Source organism: Lemur catta, chromosome 1 (assembly GCF_020740605.2).
Source record: "Lemur catta isolate mLemCat1 chromosome 1, mLemCat1.pri, whole genome shotgun sequence".
Classification (NCBI taxonomy): domain Eukaryota; kingdom Metazoa; phylum Chordata; class Mammalia; order Primates; family Lemuridae; genus Lemur; species Lemur catta.
The window spans coordinates 144,797,296-144,816,586 of record NC_059128.1 but is presented as its reverse complement, the minus strand read 5'-3'; the positions used below and the strand labels follow the sequence as shown (position 1 = coordinate 144,816,586).

Genomic DNA, 19,291 nt, shown 5'->3' with positions numbered 1-19,291 from the left:
CCCTGCTTTGGTTCAGGTGATAGGAAGACGTGCATTCAAGCCCTTGTTCTATAAGAATTCACAGTTTGCTGGTGTCCATAGACAAGAAGATTCATCATCACCTAAGAGAGAGAGAAGGACCTAGGACAGGGACTATAAAGTATTCCGCTGCAGTGTTAAAAACACGTTCTGTGGAGCCGTGGGTTTCCTTGAGTTGGTTCAGGAGCTGCTGAGGCCAGGGTGGGGAGGGGCGGGGTGTGGGGGGCGGCTGGGCAGGCTGGGCTCTAGCTGCCCACCTTCCTTACAACCAGAGAGGCCCCGTCTTTTCTGTTTTATACATGGGGCTGCTACAGTAGGTTTTCTCTGCTAACAGATTGAAAATTGCTATGTTTTCAGGAACTCAGAAAATGATTAATTCTGCCGAAAATATGAGAACAGGGCAGACTTCTGGAAGAGTCATTTTTAAAAAATTGTTTTGCTTTGCTTTAAAATACTTATTTTTTAAAAACTTTAGTAAAAAGTAGAAAAGAGAGAGAAATAACCTAAAAAACACCTATTTGCTTTTTAAGTTTCCTACCATTTTTCTGCAAATCTGAAGTTTTCTATATAATGATATTAAATGATATTCTGATATTTTTAACTTTTTTCCCCCATGTTATTACTGCATTTTCAAAAGTATCTAAAATTTGGAAATCAGGCAAAAAGATGATTATGTGTCCTTTCAGCGTTACACTGGAGCATTCCCTAGCCCCTCTCTACTCAAAGCGTGGTCCAGGGACCAGCAGTGTTGCGTCAATGGAAGCGTAGACTCTCAGGCCTGGCTCCAGGCTCGCTCATTCAATCTGCATTTCCCTAATAACAAAGTTCCTCATGTGATTCTTATACATGATAAAATTTGAGAAGCACTGATCAAACAGGCCTGCTTTTATAACTCTGCAGAGCCCAAATTGTGTGAAGGTACATATTAACTTGTAGAAGACTGATAAATTATAAATGACTCTTGCCAGTAAAGATAAAAATGATTTTGTGTTTGAAAATATAATCCCAAAGGTTATAGTTTATCACTTTTCAGGATGTTAGCCAACTGTGTATTTGATTTAGTAATCTGATTTCAGCACTTTTTTTCCCATGACTACATACTTTTTTCAGATCTTTCTTTAAACTAATCACCATCTCTGACTCCCTCAATAATGGATTAAATAAATCTTTAACACATATTCACTATATATTTGCATGAGAATCATATGTTTAACTTTTTGAAAATTATGCCTTGACACGATGACAGCCAGCTTTATTGTCATCATTTCTAATAGCTCTATGATACTCTATTTTGTGATTGACCATAATTTGCTTATCTGTTGCCCTGTTATTAGATTTTGAGGATATTTCTAATTCTGCGCCAGTATAAATAATTCTGCACTGAACATCTTTGAGTATAAAACTTTTTCTGTGTTTTATATTTCTTCCCTTTGACTAAGTTTTCAAGTACAGAATTAATGAGTCAAAGGGTGCGAATGTTTTTAAGATGAGCAGTAGTGGAGCTTGTCAAACAGGCAAGGAGGGAAGGGCATTCTGGGAGGCAGATGCAGCCCGCAGGGAGGCTGGGGACCCTGATGGGGGAGAGGATGCAGACGGGCTAGAATGTGAATATGTGCCTGGAGAGGGGCTGGAAAGGCAGGAAGGAGACCAGATTGCAAAGAGCCTGGCGTCCTGAATGAGATGCTCAGTCTAAAGAGAAGCCATTGGTAGTGTAACTTGAGAAGTATGATTAGACCTGTGTTTTAGAAAGACAACTCTAACAGCAAGAGGTCTTCTCCAACCAAGCCTCCTGAAATAGTGCTGGTGAGAGGAGACTGAGGCCTGAGCTGGGATAGTAACTGGGGGTGGAAACAGAGGATAGCAAGAAAAGATGTTTAGAGAAGTGCAGAGGTTTAGCCAGGATCTCCCAGCTCATGAGTGGTGGATTCGAGACTCAATCGTCAGTGTTTCTCAACTCTCCATGTAGTCCTTGTAGTTCCCTCCTTTGGGTTTTGTTTTTTAATCTAAGATCTGACTTCTTAGAACTGGAGGATGCTCAGATCATCACCCGTGGATGAGGTTATTGGAGTCATGATGTGAGAGACCGGGCTCTGCCAAAGCGTGCAGCACCCGTCCAAGAGGAAGAACAGCATCTCTAAAAATAATAAGAGACGAAGCCCACATTCCAGGGAAGTGACAGGCATTCTTGCGGAATTTGCCAGACTAAACTGAAGCAGCTACTCTAACCTTCTCTGCATCCACAAAGCCAGACCTCCAACGTGGCTTTGTCGGGATACAGATTTCAGTGTCCCTGAGAAGCCATCTGGGTTAGCACAGGGGCTTGGCTTTACAGCTAACCCCCACTGAGCTCCCAGCCTGGCTCAGCAATTCATTGTCAGCAAGAAGGTTTAGCAGACTTTCATTACACGATCAGGTAGCAGGCACTTTCAGAGAACTGTCGCATTTTCCATTTCAGAACCCGTTTCACAGAGAAGGAAACTGGGAGTTGTATCTCGGTTGCCTGAGGTGGCAGCAGGACCAGGATTAAAGCTGCCCCCCCTCCCACTCCGTCTTTCCTCGTAGTTCCTCACAGTTCAGCTGCACGAGAAACTGTGAGAAGTTGTGGATGTGGGAGGTGACTTGATCCACAGCTTTTTAGGGGCAAGAACTCAAAGACGTGAATCTGCCTGTCTTTGATCGCTAATTTGAACCCATAGTGGATTTAGGATGACCGACCTCAGAGCCTGTTCCTGTGCCGCCACCTCCCACCCCCCAACCCAAATGTCCTACCCTCAGGATTGCCTATTGTCTGAAAGTCGCTCCTTGTAACAGCCCTGGACTGGAAACCACCTCCATGCCCACCAATGGCAACAGGGATAAATAAACAACGGTGCGTCCACACAGTGGGATGCTATGCAGCAGGGAGAGAGGGCGTGCTACAACCTGGACGAACCTCCCCAACATAACGTCGAGAGAAAGTAACCAGACACAGTAGTAGTTCACGCAGTGTCATTCCATTTAGTGTGAGGACAAAAGCAGGTGATGCTAATCTAGGCTGTTAGAGGTCAGGGTAGTGGCTACCCTCGGGGGTGTGATTGGGAGGGTGAAGGGAGCTTCTGGGGGGCAGGTCACAGTCAGTTTCCTGATCTGGGTGCTGGCTACACACATGCATTTAGCATTCTGTGTGTGAAAACTCAGCTGTACGCTTAGAATACGTACACTTTTCTCTGTGTATATTAGACTTCAATAAATAATTTTTTGAAACTAAAAAGTAGCCAGCCATGCCCAACCTCAAAATAATCTGCCTGCAGCAATGATGCTAACAGGTACACCCTCCATTTGCCATGGGTGGGCTCTGTGCCAGGTGCTGTGCTGGGGTCTCTGTGCGCATCATCCTCTTTAATTCTCTGGGGAGGTGCTATTCCGCTCTTGTTTTACAGATGAGAAAACTGAGGCACAGAGAAGTAAAATACCTTGCCCAAGGTCACACAGCTAGTGAGTATGTGCTAAAATGAGGCCTCATTTATATTCCCAGAAATGCCTAATGTGCTTTGTAGGCATTTGTCTTCCATTTGTTCCCACAAAGGAAGGAATGGTTTCTGCTCTGCCTGATTTCCCTTAAGATAATGCTCTGCAGGTGTAACCGTGGCAGCCTCTCTGTCTCACGGATGACTGTTTACCCCTAACCCTGGTTCACACACACACTCTCCTACCCCAGCTGGGGGAACGGGAGCAGTGAGATAGAGATGGTTGCATTTTCTTATCACCGGGAAAGAGACAGTAAATAATCCACTTAATCGATGTATATAAAGAACGTCACCATCACTTGGTGGTGGCAAGCTTAGATTTGAGGGTTTGAAGTTGGCTAAGAGCTGGGTTCAAATCCTGACTCTACACTTGAGCTGCACAGCCCAGAGAAAATCACTTATCTTCTCTGGACTTCCATGTTCCCCTCTGTAAAATGGGTATTGGAAACCTCATGGGGCGGTTGTATGAATTAAACAAGTGATTGCCAGAAAAGCACAGAACCTGACACAGAGGAGAGTCAATAAATGTTACAGAGAGATGGGAGCCAGGTGCTCAAAAGGTTAAATAAGCAGTGCTGGGTGGAAACAAGTCAGTGTTATGCCCAGTCACTGCTTGGGCTTGAGCAAGGGGCTGGACCCCTGGGCTTCGGTGATGAGTGAGGCTTCCTGGCAGAGGTAGATCATCAGCTGACCTCAGGATTGAGCTAGTTTTAGATCGGCCTTTCCCAAGGCAGCAATGGGCATTCCAAGGAGACGGCGCAGCTTGAGCGAAGACCTGTGGTTGGGCCAGCCTGTCTGTAGCCAGAGGAGATGATGACTGCCCAGAGCTGGGATTTTTGTCTTTTCGGCAGTGAGGAGCTTAACGGGACAGTGGTGTATTAGAGAGGGTTTATTAGGCAGCAGAGGACATAGAAGATGCTTTGAATTTAGCAAACCAAACTCCACTGTGACCAGGAGAGCTAAAGCAAAGCTGAAGGGGACGGTCAGTGGTGAGCTGACACGTGTTTAATAATCAGTTCTCTGGCAGGAGGGTAGGGGAGCCCTGATTTGTTTGCCAGTTTCTGTGGTGTAAATACTCACACCATAGCCCGTTTCAAAGTAGCATCACCACGTCACCAGATGCAGAATTGGGAAGAGATGCACAGTGGGCTCTCATGAGCTGATGGGAGCCAGCTCCAGCGCACCACTGAGCTCCAGTGAGTTTTGGGAAGACTTGCCTCACTTCACTGAGACATGGGCTCTGAGGGCATGTGGCTCCCATGGGAAACCACAGCGCAGCTTCTTCAGTGACTTCCTTCAATGTGCCAGGCACTGCCAGGAGGCCCAAGGCACACTGGGTCCCAGCCCCCTTGGAATCCACAGTCTAATGAGGAAACTGGTATTAATCAAATAATACCTCTAAGTTACACATTGAGCTGAACACTTGGAAAGCACGGTCTTATGTGGAGAGCACCCTCATGTCCTTTGTTTCAAAACAAAAATAAAAGGTAAACTGTTGTTGTCTGTTCTTAATTTGGAACATAGTGTGTCCTCTAAGTTTTTCACTACACTTTTGTTCACTTCCTGATGTTTGAATCAGAGTTGTTGTCATTACAAGGTTTTCAAGACCTGGGGCTTGAATTTCAAGTGGCTTTTCCTGTGCTAGTGAAAAATCCATCAGTCTACAGTCAGAAAGATGCTCAGCGGAGTGTATGTTTTAGTAACACAGTCTGGACACTTGTCTCTAGTTCTCTCCAAACGTCAAGCCCAGCCCGGGCTCCATCATGCTGCGGGTGCTTCCTTCGGGAAACATTTTCACTTTTGCGTTGCCTCCTAGGTGGTCTTCGAGGCCTTGCACAATCTGGAGCCCCGAGGCTACGTCGTGGGGTGGATCATCGCCATAAGTTTGCTGGTGGGAATCCTCATCTTCCTGCTGCTGGCTGTGCTGCTCTGGAAGGTGAGTCACAGGGCCCCATGGAGTCCCCACCCATGACACCCCGCCCTCCTGCCTCTCCAAGATTGGAGCACCTTGGAAGGGTTTCCTGTTCTCCCGCCTTGGCACAGGTACCATGGAGGGCAGTGTCCCCTTCAGGCAGGGAATGGAACCTTGGCTTGCGTTGAGGCCATTCATAACTGAGGGTTTGGACCACTTTAGAGAAAGAACGAAAGTCTCAGCCCCCTCTTCTCTTACTTCCCTACGAGAGTTACGCCAGTGCCAACACAGGATGGTGGGAACCTCACTCCAGAACAGAAGCCCCGGCAGTAACAGCTGGGAGGGGCATGGGGTACCATTCGCTTGAAGAAAGAATAAGAAAGGGAACTCTAGGGCAAGTCTTTCTTCTTTTCCCTAATGGAATATGAGAAAGATTTCTGCCCAGAAGACTCAGTTGTAATCCTAATTAATTTCTTTGGGATTACAACTGAGATGGGCTACAAATCTAGAGCACTGCCTGGGTAGCTTCATCAGTTCTCCCAACCCCACGGTGGTTCATTTATAGGTGACCCAGGGTGTAGACCTGCCCTGCCTCCCTCATCTGCTCTTTCATGCCTTGCCTCGAGTGTCACTCTGCCAAGGAGAAAGGGGTGTGCTCCCCACCAAGCCCCGGAGGATTTCTTTGCTTTACGCGCTCAGAGATCTAGAGTCCTTTTACTTCAGAAGCCTCCATATTCATCAGTAATGGTACCAGAGTCAGTATCTGATGAAGGCAGTGATGTTCCAGTGAATGGGGCCCACGTCTGTCCTTGTTCCCACTGTGTCCCCAGCTCCAAAACAGCCCAGGGCCATAGCCGGGACTTCCTGACACCAGAGCCCTTGCTGCTTTGTATTCTACATTTCAGATGCAGGTGGAAACAGCCTCTTAGATTATTACAGATGGATATTTTAAAATCAAATAATTTCTTTGGGATTATAAAATGTGTATTTATTGACCAAACATGATAACATATCAATAAGGAGAAAAGGTTGTCAAACATCCAGGAGTTCACATCCCAAAAGTAGCCACAATAACCACTGTGCTGTCTCTTTTTGACCTTTTTCCCTGCATGTATAGATACAGCCCAGGCATTCTCATAGGGTCAGCTTATTTTTGATTAGTGTATTTGTTACATTTTCCAGTAATATACACAATATAGTTTCAGGCAAAGTGCCTGTAAATTTAAAGCAAGGGGTTCAATTATTACTCTGGAAAAAAATATGACAAGTACACCTCAGACTTCTTAAGAAATCTAGAAACACAGGAAAAATAATGTGTTTATTGTACATTTTTCAGATTAACAATTGGATCCATTGCTTTAAATTTAGAGATACTTCACCTAAAAAGTTGTCTGGAGGTTGAAGAAAATATATTGAACATATTACTTGAAAATAAGTTTATCTCATGTTCCATGCTTTTCGGACATCCCGTGTGTTATTTTGCATCCTATTTTCCCCTCCTGAAGACGATACTGTGAACATCTTTCCATGTTGCTCAAAGCCCGTTTCCAGCACTGTCGTAAGGCTCTGGAGTGTTTGCAGTTTACCCATCCAGTCCCTAATGTTGGAATTTAGGTTACTCCTGGTGTCACACTTCTTTAACAATGCCACAGTAAATATCCTTGGAGCCAAATATTTGCACAAAACCCTCATTATGTCCTTAGGACAAAACCCTAGAAATGGAATTACAGAGCCAAAAGGAATGCATGTTTTAAGCCCTTTTTTATTGCAAATTGCCCTCTAGAAAGGTTATACCGATTCACCCTCCCACAAGCAGTATATCAGAAGTGTCTGTTTTCCTGTATAGTGGAAATTACCTTTTTTAAAAGAAATCTGCCAATTTGTTGTTTATTTAATGTGAATTGCCAGAAAGATTCTTAATTCTCCCTTGTCTCCAACTCCAACTCCTTCCTGCTGAGACAGCCTCTGGTCTGTGGGTGGAGAACAAAGCCTGCTCAGTGTACGGGTCTGAAAAGACAGGCTTCTCGCTGAGTAGCAGGGGTGTGTGTGTGTGTGTGCACTTCCTTCTGCCTCTATGGGCTCTTGAAATGAGAGGAGATGCTCTTCCCCACGGGAGGGTGTGGCCATGCCCCTGTCCCCATGGCGGGCATGCCCACCCAGGGGTGTCCCGTCTCCTCCCACCTGCCATCTGCTTTGCTTCGCCTTGCAGCGTTTGTTTAAAGAAAGTGCGGTGACAGGAGTTGGCTGTCGTGGGTGGCCAGACCCCTGAGGTCACCCAGCTGTGTGAGATCCAAAGAGCCAGGATCCAAGGAGGCAGACTTCACCCTCTGCCAGGACTGGGAGGGCGACCGGGCGCGGCAGTGAAGGGGCACACCACGTGTCCTAACCCAGACGGGGTCCTGCCCTCACGCACAGGTGGCAGGGAAGCTCCGAGGCCACGTGGGTCGGAACGGCTTTGCGAGTCGTCCCCGAGCAGTATTTCATTTCTACTCACAATTAATGCACACTGTCCCAAGCACTGCGCCAGGCTCCGGGATGTGCTGATGACTGTGCCCCTCCCCTGCCCGTGCCAGCCTCACCACCCAGCATAGTGGAGGGTGGCCAGTGCCCTGCAGTCACTGCCCTGGAAGCTGAGAAGAAGCCACCGTGAATCCCCCTCCCTCGCCCCCGTGAGGGGAGTGGGGCTAAACCCGCGCACAGTCCAGTGAGCGGACGGGAGCGTGGTGTTGCGGGCTGACAGCTGTGCTCTGTGGGCCTGGCTCTCTCACTCGCCAGCTGTGAGGCCTTGGGGGAGTTGCCTGCCCTCTGTGACCTTCGGTTTCCTCCTCTGTGAAAAGGAGACGAGCACACCCAGCAGGGAAAGTGCTTAGCACTGTGCTTAGCACACAGGAACTCCCAGGAGAAGTCAGAGGACGTTTCACAAATGAGGTGTCGCTTTGAGTTTTCCAGGCAGGGAAGGGCAGGTGGATGTTCCATCCAGAGGGAAGAGGGGGTGAGAAAATAAGCAGGATTTGTGCGGAGCAGCCTGTGAGGTGTGTCACAGGAGGGCAGTGGGTGACCTGCAATGAGACCAGCTACCGCCATTGCAAAGGCCCGGCTGGCCAGGACAAAGGGAGAGTGCGGGGGGGCCTGTGAGCAGAGCTGTGGCCTGGCCAGATCTGCGTCAGGAGAGAGATCTGGGGGCAGAGTGGGGGTGAGGGCTGTCCCCATGGGTAGACAGGAGGAGACCAAGCTAGAACAGGTGGATTTGGTGACCAGATAGACTTGAGAGGTCGAGGAGATAAAAAGCGTAGCTGTCAGTCCTGTTACTGTTGAGACAAAGGATGGTTGCCCTTACCCAGGGTGGGGAAGGCAGGATTCGAAGTAGTCCTTCCTTCTAGAGTAGCTCTTGACATGGCTACCTATGATTGCTTGCCCCTGCCTTGAGCTCATGAGCCAAAGGCATTGCTCCCAAAACTATGTCGCACAAACATGAACTGCTCCACAGCGCTGCAGCTGAGCAAAGCCGCCGGCTGTGCTGATGCACTCACAGTACCGCACAGCCCTGCCATGTCTGCAGGGTGGCCGGCACCTTCATTCAGCGCGTGGCATCAGGTCCCTACTAGGTGGCAGGCCCTGGGCAAAGGTTCAGAGATAAAAACAACAGAGGTAAAACAGAGCCCTCCCTCAATCTTGAAGACCTCTGGGAAAAGCAGTTAGCAGAGCACAGGCCTGAGGGGTGAGCAGGAGGTGGCCTGTGCCACCAGCCCCTGGCCTCTCCTACTCATGCAGTGTGGTGCTGTTAACCATTTCTCTAACACAGAAAGCCCTTATAGGGTCAGCAAATGCCCTTCCCAGAGCTGAGCTGCAGCCTCCCAGCCGCCTCAGCTGCCTCTGACTCTGTGCAGCTCCCGGGGGCCTTCCAGAAGGCCCCTCCACTGGCATCCCAGGCATTCTCTCATGCTTGGCGGCAGCAGGCCCTGGCTCTGGCACAAAATCCACAACGAGGGCCCAAAGCTAACCAGACCCTTCTTCAAATTCTGAAATAGATCCTAATCAGCTTTCCCGAAGCCAAGATGTTAGCAGACGCTGGGAGCCATAATTTAAACTTTATGTGCGAGGATTACAGTAGCCTGCCAAACCACCATGCAGGAAGAAAACTTTGAAATATGAAACTCTTTTAAAGGAGGAAGAATCCAAATGAGTCCCTCTCCTTTCCCTCAGCTCCTGACTGGGTTGGAAGATGCCTGGGTCTGGCGCCTCTTCAAGACAATCATACAGGCCTGTTTATGAGCCAAAAGTTTAATTGTTCAGAGGTGCAGGAGGGATACCACCTTGGTATGTGACTCGCACCTTCAAGAAATGCCTTCGGCCCATTAGGCCAGTCTGGCTCGTGTGGAAGGACAGCAGAGATGCCTCGGTGTTTTTCCTCTGGAAGAAAGACACCCCGCTTCCCTCATTTAGGGCTCCAAGCTCCCCTCTCCCCCTCAACCTCTCTCATGCCCTCCTCATGTCCCCGCTTCTGTCTGTCTATCTGTCTGCAGTTTGCCAAAACACACAGGCTCAGTGACAGGGAAGGCTCTGCATCCTCCTCCACTGCATTCAGCCAGGGACCCCCCACCTCCTCTCCTCTCTCTCCTTTTGCAAACTGAGGTGGCTAGGAGCAAAGGGCAGTGCCACCGCTTCGCCAGCCCTGTGGCTGGTCTCCTCCCAGAAGGCCTAGGACCTGACTGCCCAAGTGGCGAAGAGGCAGCCTGCAGGATGTGTTCCTGCCTCTCGGGAAAGGGCTGCTCACACTCTGTCAGCTGGGGCTGTTCCAAGAGCCTGCTGCTTTCTGCTGGCTTTGGGTTCATGGTTTTTATTTGAGAGCATTACTTCTGACCTCAAGCAGAAATGCTTAGAAAAATAAATCTGTGAAATGGTTCAGAGAATGTGTAAGGTTTGGCAGCGCCTCCGGAGGTCACTGGGTGATCACCTTGCCTCCAAACCGGGCTGTGAGAACCCGTCCTTGCTTCTCCAAAGAAAACGAAAATGCACAGACACATGTGCATGCACTCACCACCCCGCTTCACGCTGCCTCAATTAAAACTGTGTGCCAGAGACATTCGGGGGGGCTTGTTTATGCTTGGAAGTAAATATTGGGCTGATGTTGCACTGTTGACATCTCGAGACAGAGACATGCTATGTAAATAGTCAAGTAACTGAAGAGACCCATAAACATGAAGCCCCGAGTCACTCCAAAGAAGGAGCGTGTCCAAGGTTCTTGGAATCCCTGCCCAGGAAGCAACCCAGTGGTGGGGGAGTTAGAGTGAGCCCCCAAGATACCAGACGCCATGGAGTTGTCCGGCCAGTCCCTCTCACCCCAACATGGGCTGGGCAGGACGAGGCTGGTGCTGCAGGGCTGGGTACCCCAGAACTCGGGCAGGCCTGGCCCCCTAGGCCTCGGGCCTCACGCGGCACCCGCCTAATTAGGGCTAATCAGGGGGAAACTGCTCTTTCCCTAGGAGTTTTCTGGCAGTTTTTTGAGACAGGGTGATATCATAGCATTGTGTAAGTCTGTCGAGAGGGTTCAGGGAGCTGGTCTCATCGAGACTAGCGCAGACACGAAACCAGAAAACACACTGCTCCCTTGGCCTCCAGCCGAGCAAAGCGTGGCTTGAGCCTCCTCTAGGATTTCTGTGAATGTTTCTTCTGCTACAGATGGAACAGTTAACACAGCCCCTTGCCCCTCAAGTGGCAAAGCAAACCCCGGAAAGTTCCAGAAAAAGTGCAGGAAAACATTGACTCCATTGGATTGGAAGTGAGTGTGGGGCAGCTGAGGGTCCCGCTTAGCTCATCACTGGTCATTTCCCAGCACCCTCAGGGTGGGCTCGGCTGGCAGCAAAAGGAGGGATTTGTCCAGCACGTCCCAGTCTTCCCCGAGGCACCCGTGAGCACTAACAGGAGCGGGCGTGTGTGTCTGAGGGAGGCCTGCTTAACTGGGGGGTGTGCTAACGGCCCCAGTAGGGGGGACTTAGGTCTCGGCAGTAATGGAGTAGGTAGAACTGGCTGTGAAGTGATGTGTGTGGCAGGGTGAAGTGCCTCCTGGGTCTCCTCTGGCACATGTCCTAACAATTAGTGATGTAGCCGCCGTCTCTCAGGTAAGGGGACTACAGATGCTCCTTGACTTACGATATCGTAAGTCACAAATGTATCTAACACCCTGATAAACCCATCATGACGTCAAAAAATCCTAAGTCGAACCATCATTAGTCAGGGATCATCTGTACTTGTTAGATGATCAAATTCAGAGTCATTCTCTTTAGTTTAGTGTTACTCGGGGGGATGGCAAAACCTTGCTGAATTTAGTTTTTCACTTCCCCATTCCTAATGGAAATTCTATTTAAAAAATGTTAGCTAGGAAGATCTGTTCTTCATTTGTTGATCTGTAGTTATTGACACCTATTGAGAACAATATCATGCCTACTGCAGGACTTAGAGGACAGCATGCTCTTTCCAATTCTTGCAGAGATTACTGTAGGTGACTTGTTCTTGAGGGTTTTTTGTTTTGACTTTTTAAAAAAGGGATTGATATTTTTCCCATTCCTGATGAGATTATCAGTCACTATGTTACAGGAGTTAAGAGTTCTAGACTTACATGCGAAGGCCCTAACTCTGACGCTTGTGAGACATCTGACAGAGAGCTACTTGTTCCACTCCTCCAAGGCTTGCCTCCTTCCCACACTGCTAAAATTGACATTGAAATCCCATAATTCGAAAGACTGTAAAAGTTAAATAAGTGAACATAACTGCATGTGTTTTATGAATTCAAAGACCTCATAATCATTTAAAATATTGTTAAACTGTTTTACTTGTTTCACTCAAAACTTGAAAAAAAAATTTGAAAATTGAATTTTCAAAAAATTTCCCAAAAATCTTTGAGAAAAGTTGACACTGGACAAGGGTTCAGTACCTTGTTCCCTGAGTCCTGTGTACACAGCTATGTGGCCCACAACCTACAGGCTTGAATTCACTTTGGGGACAACAGAAAAAGCTGTCATCACATTTTAGGGATGGAAGAGGTCTGAGAATGCCATTGATCTCTCAGGCAGAGACAAAGACACTGGGGCTCAGAGCCAGAAATGACCTTCCTCATTGGCCCGGAGGGTGGCTAGTCGGAGCGTGAGTAGTAATCAGGATTCTGGGCTCCTTGCGCCACATCTCTTCCACAGACCTCTTCTGAACAGGCCCTTGTGTCACTGGACAAGCCTGTGTGACAGTTGTTTGCAGGGGGACATGCTGTCTGTCAATGGGTTCTGTACCGAAAGACAAAACCAAGCTCTAAACAAAGCACAAGGGAGACATCCTCCTTTTCTGAAATAGAAGTAGTTTGATCATATAAGAAACAATATGAGTTTGATAGGGTCACCAGTAGCCCATATGGCACCTTGTGCACACTAGTAAAACAGCACCCCATCCTCAAGACCCTTTACTTCTATCTGTCAGAAAATCCAGAAAATCTACTGATGTTATTAGACTGAGACACTCTACTGCCATCTGTTGGAAAATAGTTGTAATAAATTTATATATCTGTGATATCTGTGATGTGAGTGGCACACCCCTACCCTCTTATATGCAGTGCACAGCCTGCACTACTGTACCCACCACTTCCTAGCCATGAAAGTGCATTATGTTTTAAGGATTGTTCTTTGGGCTCCAAATAAGAAAGAAACACATAAGTGGCAGCTCCAGCCTCTCATCCAAGAGATTACATACCCAGCTTGTGTTGGGAACAGGAATCAAGATTGGTGCCACAGTAGGGATATGTTACGACTCTGGAATTGAAACCGAGTAGCCTGGGATTGTTGGAACATGACACCATCAGCAGCCAAAGCTGCTGCTAAAGAAGAACCTTATTCCCTGTCATGTCCAGCCACACTTTCATGGTTACGTTCTCCTCAACACAGAAGATGCACGTGACCCCCCACACATTATTATCTCTAAAGAATGATATTTCAAGCAGTAGCTTCTTAGACATTTCCAGTAAGTCTTGATCTGATTTTCTGGCCTGCTGTGGGGGTGACAACAGTGACTCTTCCTGATTATCCAGGACATTCAGGCCAAGCCCCCTTTCCACGTCCCTTGCAGCGGGGAGAAGTGATAGAGGTTTGAGGACAGAAAAGTGTATGCGTGGGGGTGTCAGAACATGGGGTTCTGACAAATGTGGCCCTATGCTGGGAAGAAACCTCCAAGTCCAAAAACACCAGGAACTCAATGTCTATTTATAAAACTGGCCTTGAGGATTGAAGCTCAGAACACAAGGCTGTTGCCAGTTGTTCTAAGAAATCTTCTGTTCCTTCTCAGTTGTTCCAACTGGACCACCTTGTTGACTCCACTCAGGGTGCATGCTTAGCGTGTCCTTGGCAACATGGGTGGAGCTGCCTGGGAGCTCTCTGGACAGTTCTCATCTTTGGCTAGGCCAGTGGCCCATACTGGGTAGGAAGTGGGTAGGAAGATGGTGCAGCAGGATGATTCCTGATCTCCACCTGCTTTCCCCTCTGTTGAGGAGCTCATGGCCATCGGGGTGACTGTGGTGCCTCCCTGGATGGATACTTGGCTCATTGTGAAGAAGCCCAAGTACAAATACACAGACAACAAAGATGTTGGATATGCCCACGAGAGCTGGGTTTCGTGATTTGTGGGCATGTCTTATATGTGCTCTCACTGGTGGCAACAGACTGCAGAGATTGCAAGTCTTAAGAGTTTTCCTATATGACTCTGGGAATTACAAGCTAATGATAATGTGGTTCCACGCACCTGCAGTGCAGCGGGCTTGTCAGCAGCAGATCCAGTGTGTGTCTACGTTTGAATTCCCATACTCAAGGGGTTTGAAACTAAGAGTTAAGTGTAAGTAGTTTATTTGGGAGATGATCTCAGGAAACGATGTTGGAGGGCAGGGAAGTAAGATGGGGAAGGGAAGGAAGCCAATAAGGATGTGCTGTCAGTCTGGTTCCCTCTGCGGGCAAGTTCCACTGGGAAGCTCTGGCAGAACATGCACCTCAGGGTTATCCCCTCCAAGGAGCGAGGGAGCTGGGTGTTCAGACACCCTCTACAGTTGGCATGCTTAAGGGCAGCTGCGGGGAGGGATGTCTGACCTCAGAAACAGAGGCCACTAATGCTGCTGAGCAAAGGATGAGAGATGCCAACTCTCCCTGAGCTGGGAAGAAAAGGTAAGCTTTGGACTACAAAAAGTCGCTTCAATGTTTGGTGGTAGTGCCTGTGATGACGGTGGAAGAAAAACTAGCAGATCGTCTCAGCATATGTGAGAAGTCATAAAACCGAATGCAATATCAGAGGGAGAGTCTTTTCAGAACTGGGATGGGGGAAACTGCCATCCTGGGTGAGGTTGAAACCCCAATTCCTGATGCGTACATGCTGCTCACTGTGCTGCACCCAGCATGGATTCCAAGGTTTGAGAGAAAGATCTAGATGACAGCAAGGAAGAACATGGACCTGCAGACACTTAAAAAAGCTTGCCATGTGAGAACAGTATTTATCAAATTATTCCACAGACGGCTAATATCTGTCAGGGCGGTAATAGTTTTATCAAAAGCCAAATAAGCGTGGGAAATGTCAGGTCCCCGGGTTTCCTCCCCACCGGAGTTATTAGATCCCTTACTGTTCTGCTATACGTTACAAATCTCTAAGAGAAAGAACGAAAGAATGCAGCATTTCCCACACTTATTTGGCCGTGAAACATTTTTTCACTCCCGAACACCTTTGAACTGCTCTCATTAACTAGTGTTCCCCAGCACGCAGTTTGGGAAACACTACACCAGAAGCATTTTGCAAGGAACAAACAAGTTACCGTTAAGATAGCCCGCAGGAAGTGCACGCATTTTGTGCCTTGCAGCCCCCATGACCCCTACTCACTGCCAGGCTATCTTGGAAGCGAAGTGGCAGATTCGCTCGCATTCCTAACCCAGCCTGTCCTCTTTCTGCCTTACAGATGGGATTCTTTCGCCGAAGGTACAAAGAAATTATCGAAGCTGAAAAGAACCGGAAAGAGAACGAAGACAGTTGGGACTTGGTCCAGAAAAACCAGTGAGCTGCCACACCGATCACATGACCCGATCACTAGCCTGTCATCCTTGATCTTTGTATCTTCCATATTTGGAAGAAAAAAAATCTTCTCCAGATTTTTCGGAGGCCCCACTGATGCTGTTCTCTTCCTCATTCTGTCGAGCCCAGGTGCCAGCCTGCGGCAGCCACTGAGGCCAGGTCACATGACCAGAGCCACCACCACTTTCTTTGAAAGATGAACTCTGAACTTTGGAAAGCAAGCTACAGAGCCGAGCAATATTTATGGATGCAACATGCGTGGTCAACCCTCAGGGGAAAACTGTTACCTAAAAGTATTTTTATAAATATAAGCCTTTTATACTGATTATGTCTTTATATTTGTATCAATGTTTTATTATTTCTATTAAATAGTTATATAATTCATTCAAGCACTGATATCTGGCCGAAAATCTTGGAAGTACACGTACGTGACTTTACAAATTTTAAAGGATAAAAATCTTATTGTATTTTGGAACTCGCTATTAAAAAGACTTGCAGATAAAATAAGCTGAAGAAACCTCATGTAATGAATCCACCAAGCTGGCAGTGGTGCATATAAACTGTGGATTGTGGCAAGACCCCTAAGACATTTCACATCTTTATTGCCCGGAGTCAAGTTTGGAGTCATGCACTAAAGTGCGCTAAAGCACTGTAAGTGTTTTTGCATATGGACCTTTCATTGGAAGATTCCCAACAAGAACTTGGATGGAATGCATGATTGCTAGCAGCGAGTCTGCTCTGCGTCACCTTTATACAGCAGACACCTCACCTCCTCCTGCTTGGGTTGACGGATGAAAGCTTGGAACAGCGCCAGTCGGTCATCTGCTAAACCTCAGAATGACATCTCATCCTGGACCTCATGCGTAGGAGTTCACACACCACAAGGACTAAATCCGTGCCTCTCAGGCAGAGACTTGGGTCTGAATGCTGGGAGGCATTGCCTTCTCATGGCGATTTTAGTTCACAGGTTTCCATTTTCCCCGCCACTCTGCTGTCCCAGCGCGTGGTAATTGCAGATTCTTCCCCAGAGATGACCATTCAACCTTCTTTTCAAAAAAGTATCTTAGGTGGGGTTCCCAAGAAGCAGACCCTGAAAGAAGGATTTGTGTGCAAGTAACTTATGAAGGAAGTGCCCCTGGGGGATACCAGTAAAGGACCAGGGAAGCAGGATGGGGAAGGGGAGGAAGCCAGGCAAAGGTGCCATGTCAGGGAAGGTTCCACGGAGCAGCTTCAGCCTGATCAGGGGAGCTCTGGAGGGTAAGCTGGGCCTCAGAGTAGTCCCACCCTGAGGCAAGGGAGCCGGGCTTTCATATTCCTGCACCTGGGGGAGATGTAAACATTCTGCTCTCAGTTCCTGCTGGCAGAATGGCCCCAGGAGCTCAGAGGTAGTCCTCTAAAGGAAAGCCACAGGTGCACCCCCAACCTGGGAGACACACAGAAATGATATAAAGGGATCTGAGCAGAGCGCTGATGTCCTGCCACGTCCTGCATGTGTGAATGCTGACTTGCAGCCTTCCATCCCCAAGCTCTCTGTTTGACAGTAGACATGTTATCAGATGCACTGTGCTGCCCGGTTTTGAGTGCGGTGTGATTTTCTAAAAGGGCAGTGAGATGATGGATGTAGCATGCTCAGCACTGCACCTGGCCCATAGTGATCACTCAGTAACTGTTCGCAGCCATGGCTGCTGTGCCCACTGCTGCGTAACCATCTAATAAGCAGAAAACATGGGGCTAAGAGCAGCATCTAATGAAGAGTCTGAACGGCTTATCACATGCAGCCTGCCAAAGCCGAGCTACATACAGATGGCATCCAGTGGGAATAAAACACTATATAAGACCAAGGATCTATCTTATGGATCTTTCTTATGTGTACTGGAAGCTAACATGTTGACAGTCTGTGAATGTTGTTAAAGGACACAGAGCTCAGCTTTAGGGGAGACAGGTTTTCTGTACACATACTTGGCTAATACAAATATATCTAAAGCTTTGGCAAGATTATGAGGGTGCTGCGCAGGTGCAAGCCTGGCATGGAGTGTGTGTGTGTGTGTCTTTGGGTTTCTTATTATTATGCAGCTGATCCTGCTGCAGAAAGATAGTAAGTCAGGCTTCCTTCCTGGGGAATGTGGGAACAGACAGAAAAGCCAGAGGGCCATGGGCATGAACTGAGCTGGTCCTAGAAGTTGGGGTCGTTGCTTCTCACAGTGAACAGAGGCACAGGGGTACCTACAGGGCAGGATCAGGCAAAGAAACCAGCTCTCACTCAGAGTCTGTTTATGAGGTTTATCGAAAGCAATAAGAAAAGCAGCCTTGGGTGGGTTTCAGTCACTCATTTACAGCCGTTTATAGGATGCCTGCCGTGTGTCGGGCAGTGTGCTAGGTGCTAGAGGTTCTCCGGAGAATACCACAGGCACATTTTGCCTTAGGCTGGCAAAGCCTCCTACAATGGCATGTACAATGTGGATTTTTAAAAATGGAACCCCATTTGCCACTTTCCTTTGATGGACTCCTGTTAATCGTGTCATGTTTTCTTTTAACAAATCATTTAGGATTCTTAAGGGGTAGATCCGGGACAGCTCCAGCAGCAGCTTTGGCCAAACACATTTATAGCCACTAACCTGCCTCCTGCAAGGGGTACAGGTGCCTCTTGTGACAGTGTAGAAGGGTGACTCACAGGTCCACAGTTCTGCCAGCCAGAGGGCAAAGCCCCACTTCAGAGAGGGTGGACTCCTGTGGGCTGTCTCAGAGCCGGGATCCATTTGATTCTGCATGGGAAACCCACACGAGTAGTTGTGCATCCAGGTCACGAAGACTTCATAAGGCAGTTTTTAAGGAAACCGTACTTGGCAACACCAGAAGTAAATGCTGGCAGCCAGCCCAGGAACCTGTCTGGGTAAGGACGGTGCTCTGCTTGTCTGATCGTGCTGAGTCGCAGGTGGGGCTTCAGGGACCGTGGAGTTAACATTTAGCACAATGATAAAGAAAGAAGCCAAGGATATTGTTAGAGCTCTTTCAACCTGGGCAGTTCACCTGCACCATCCCAGTTCAGAAGCCCTCAGTACGCTCTCGCTCTCGGGGAAGCAGGCAGGTGGGCTGGCATGTCTGTGTTCCCTCCCCAGGATAGTCTTTTAAGATTGCACAGTGTGTTCTACTTTCTACCCTTCCGCTTCTATGGGTCCACTGCGGAATCCTACAAGATGTTCTCTCGGGCAGCATTATTTCAGTTTGCTTCAGCTTTTAATGATGTATTCATATGGTTTTAACCAACTGTCAGAGGATTGAGAAGCTTTTTAAATAGGAAAAAGGACCTTTGTAAAAATTAAGTAAAATAATGCCCCTTTTTCAAAGCCAGATTTGCTTATGCTCAATTTACATAGGACTATGAGAATTTGGAGCATCCCCAAAGTTCTGGACCTGTCACAAAGAAGAGGCCAGAACTTTAGAAACAAGGGGACAGCAGCAGGAGGGGGCAGGGGCCACCGGCTTGATGGGACTGACAGGCACACATCCCCTGGCAGGTCTTCAGAAATCTTCTGTAAGCATCACCAGTACTCAGAGATTTGGTAAACTTTGTAGAAAGCCCAGTAGACAGTCCTCCTTCACCAAATCATGTATAGCCTACAGTCCTTGAGCCAAAAGCACAGAGGTTAAAAACAAAAACCCAGCAGCACTGCCGGGAACTCCTGGGACCTGTTTTCCATGTGGAAGTGTAGCAGATCCTCCAAACGCCCCATGTGCTGTATGCTACCTGTTGAACCCCAGCGTGGCGATTTTTTGA

The 19,291-nt window shown here is 48.0% G+C and overlaps 1 protein-coding gene across 4 annotated transcripts in view; it reads left to right on the top strand.

Moving 5' to 3' along the window:
• ITGA9 (integrin subunit alpha 9) overlaps positions 1-18,009 on the top strand; it is a 328,677-nt gene extending 310,668 nt beyond the window's left edge. For all 4 annotated transcript variants that reach the window (XM_045536738.1, XM_045536741.1, XM_045536745.1 and 1 more), the window contains 2 exons: positions 5,341-5,460; positions 15,404-18,009. In XM_045536738.1, coding sequence (XP_045392694.1) covers positions 5,341-5,460; positions 15,404-15,502 — 219 coding nt within the window. In that variant the 3' untranslated portion in view covers positions 15,503-18,009. The remainder of the gene's footprint in view (positions 1-5,340; positions 5,461-15,403) is intronic.
• Positions 18,010-19,291: the final 1,282 nt, after the last annotated feature.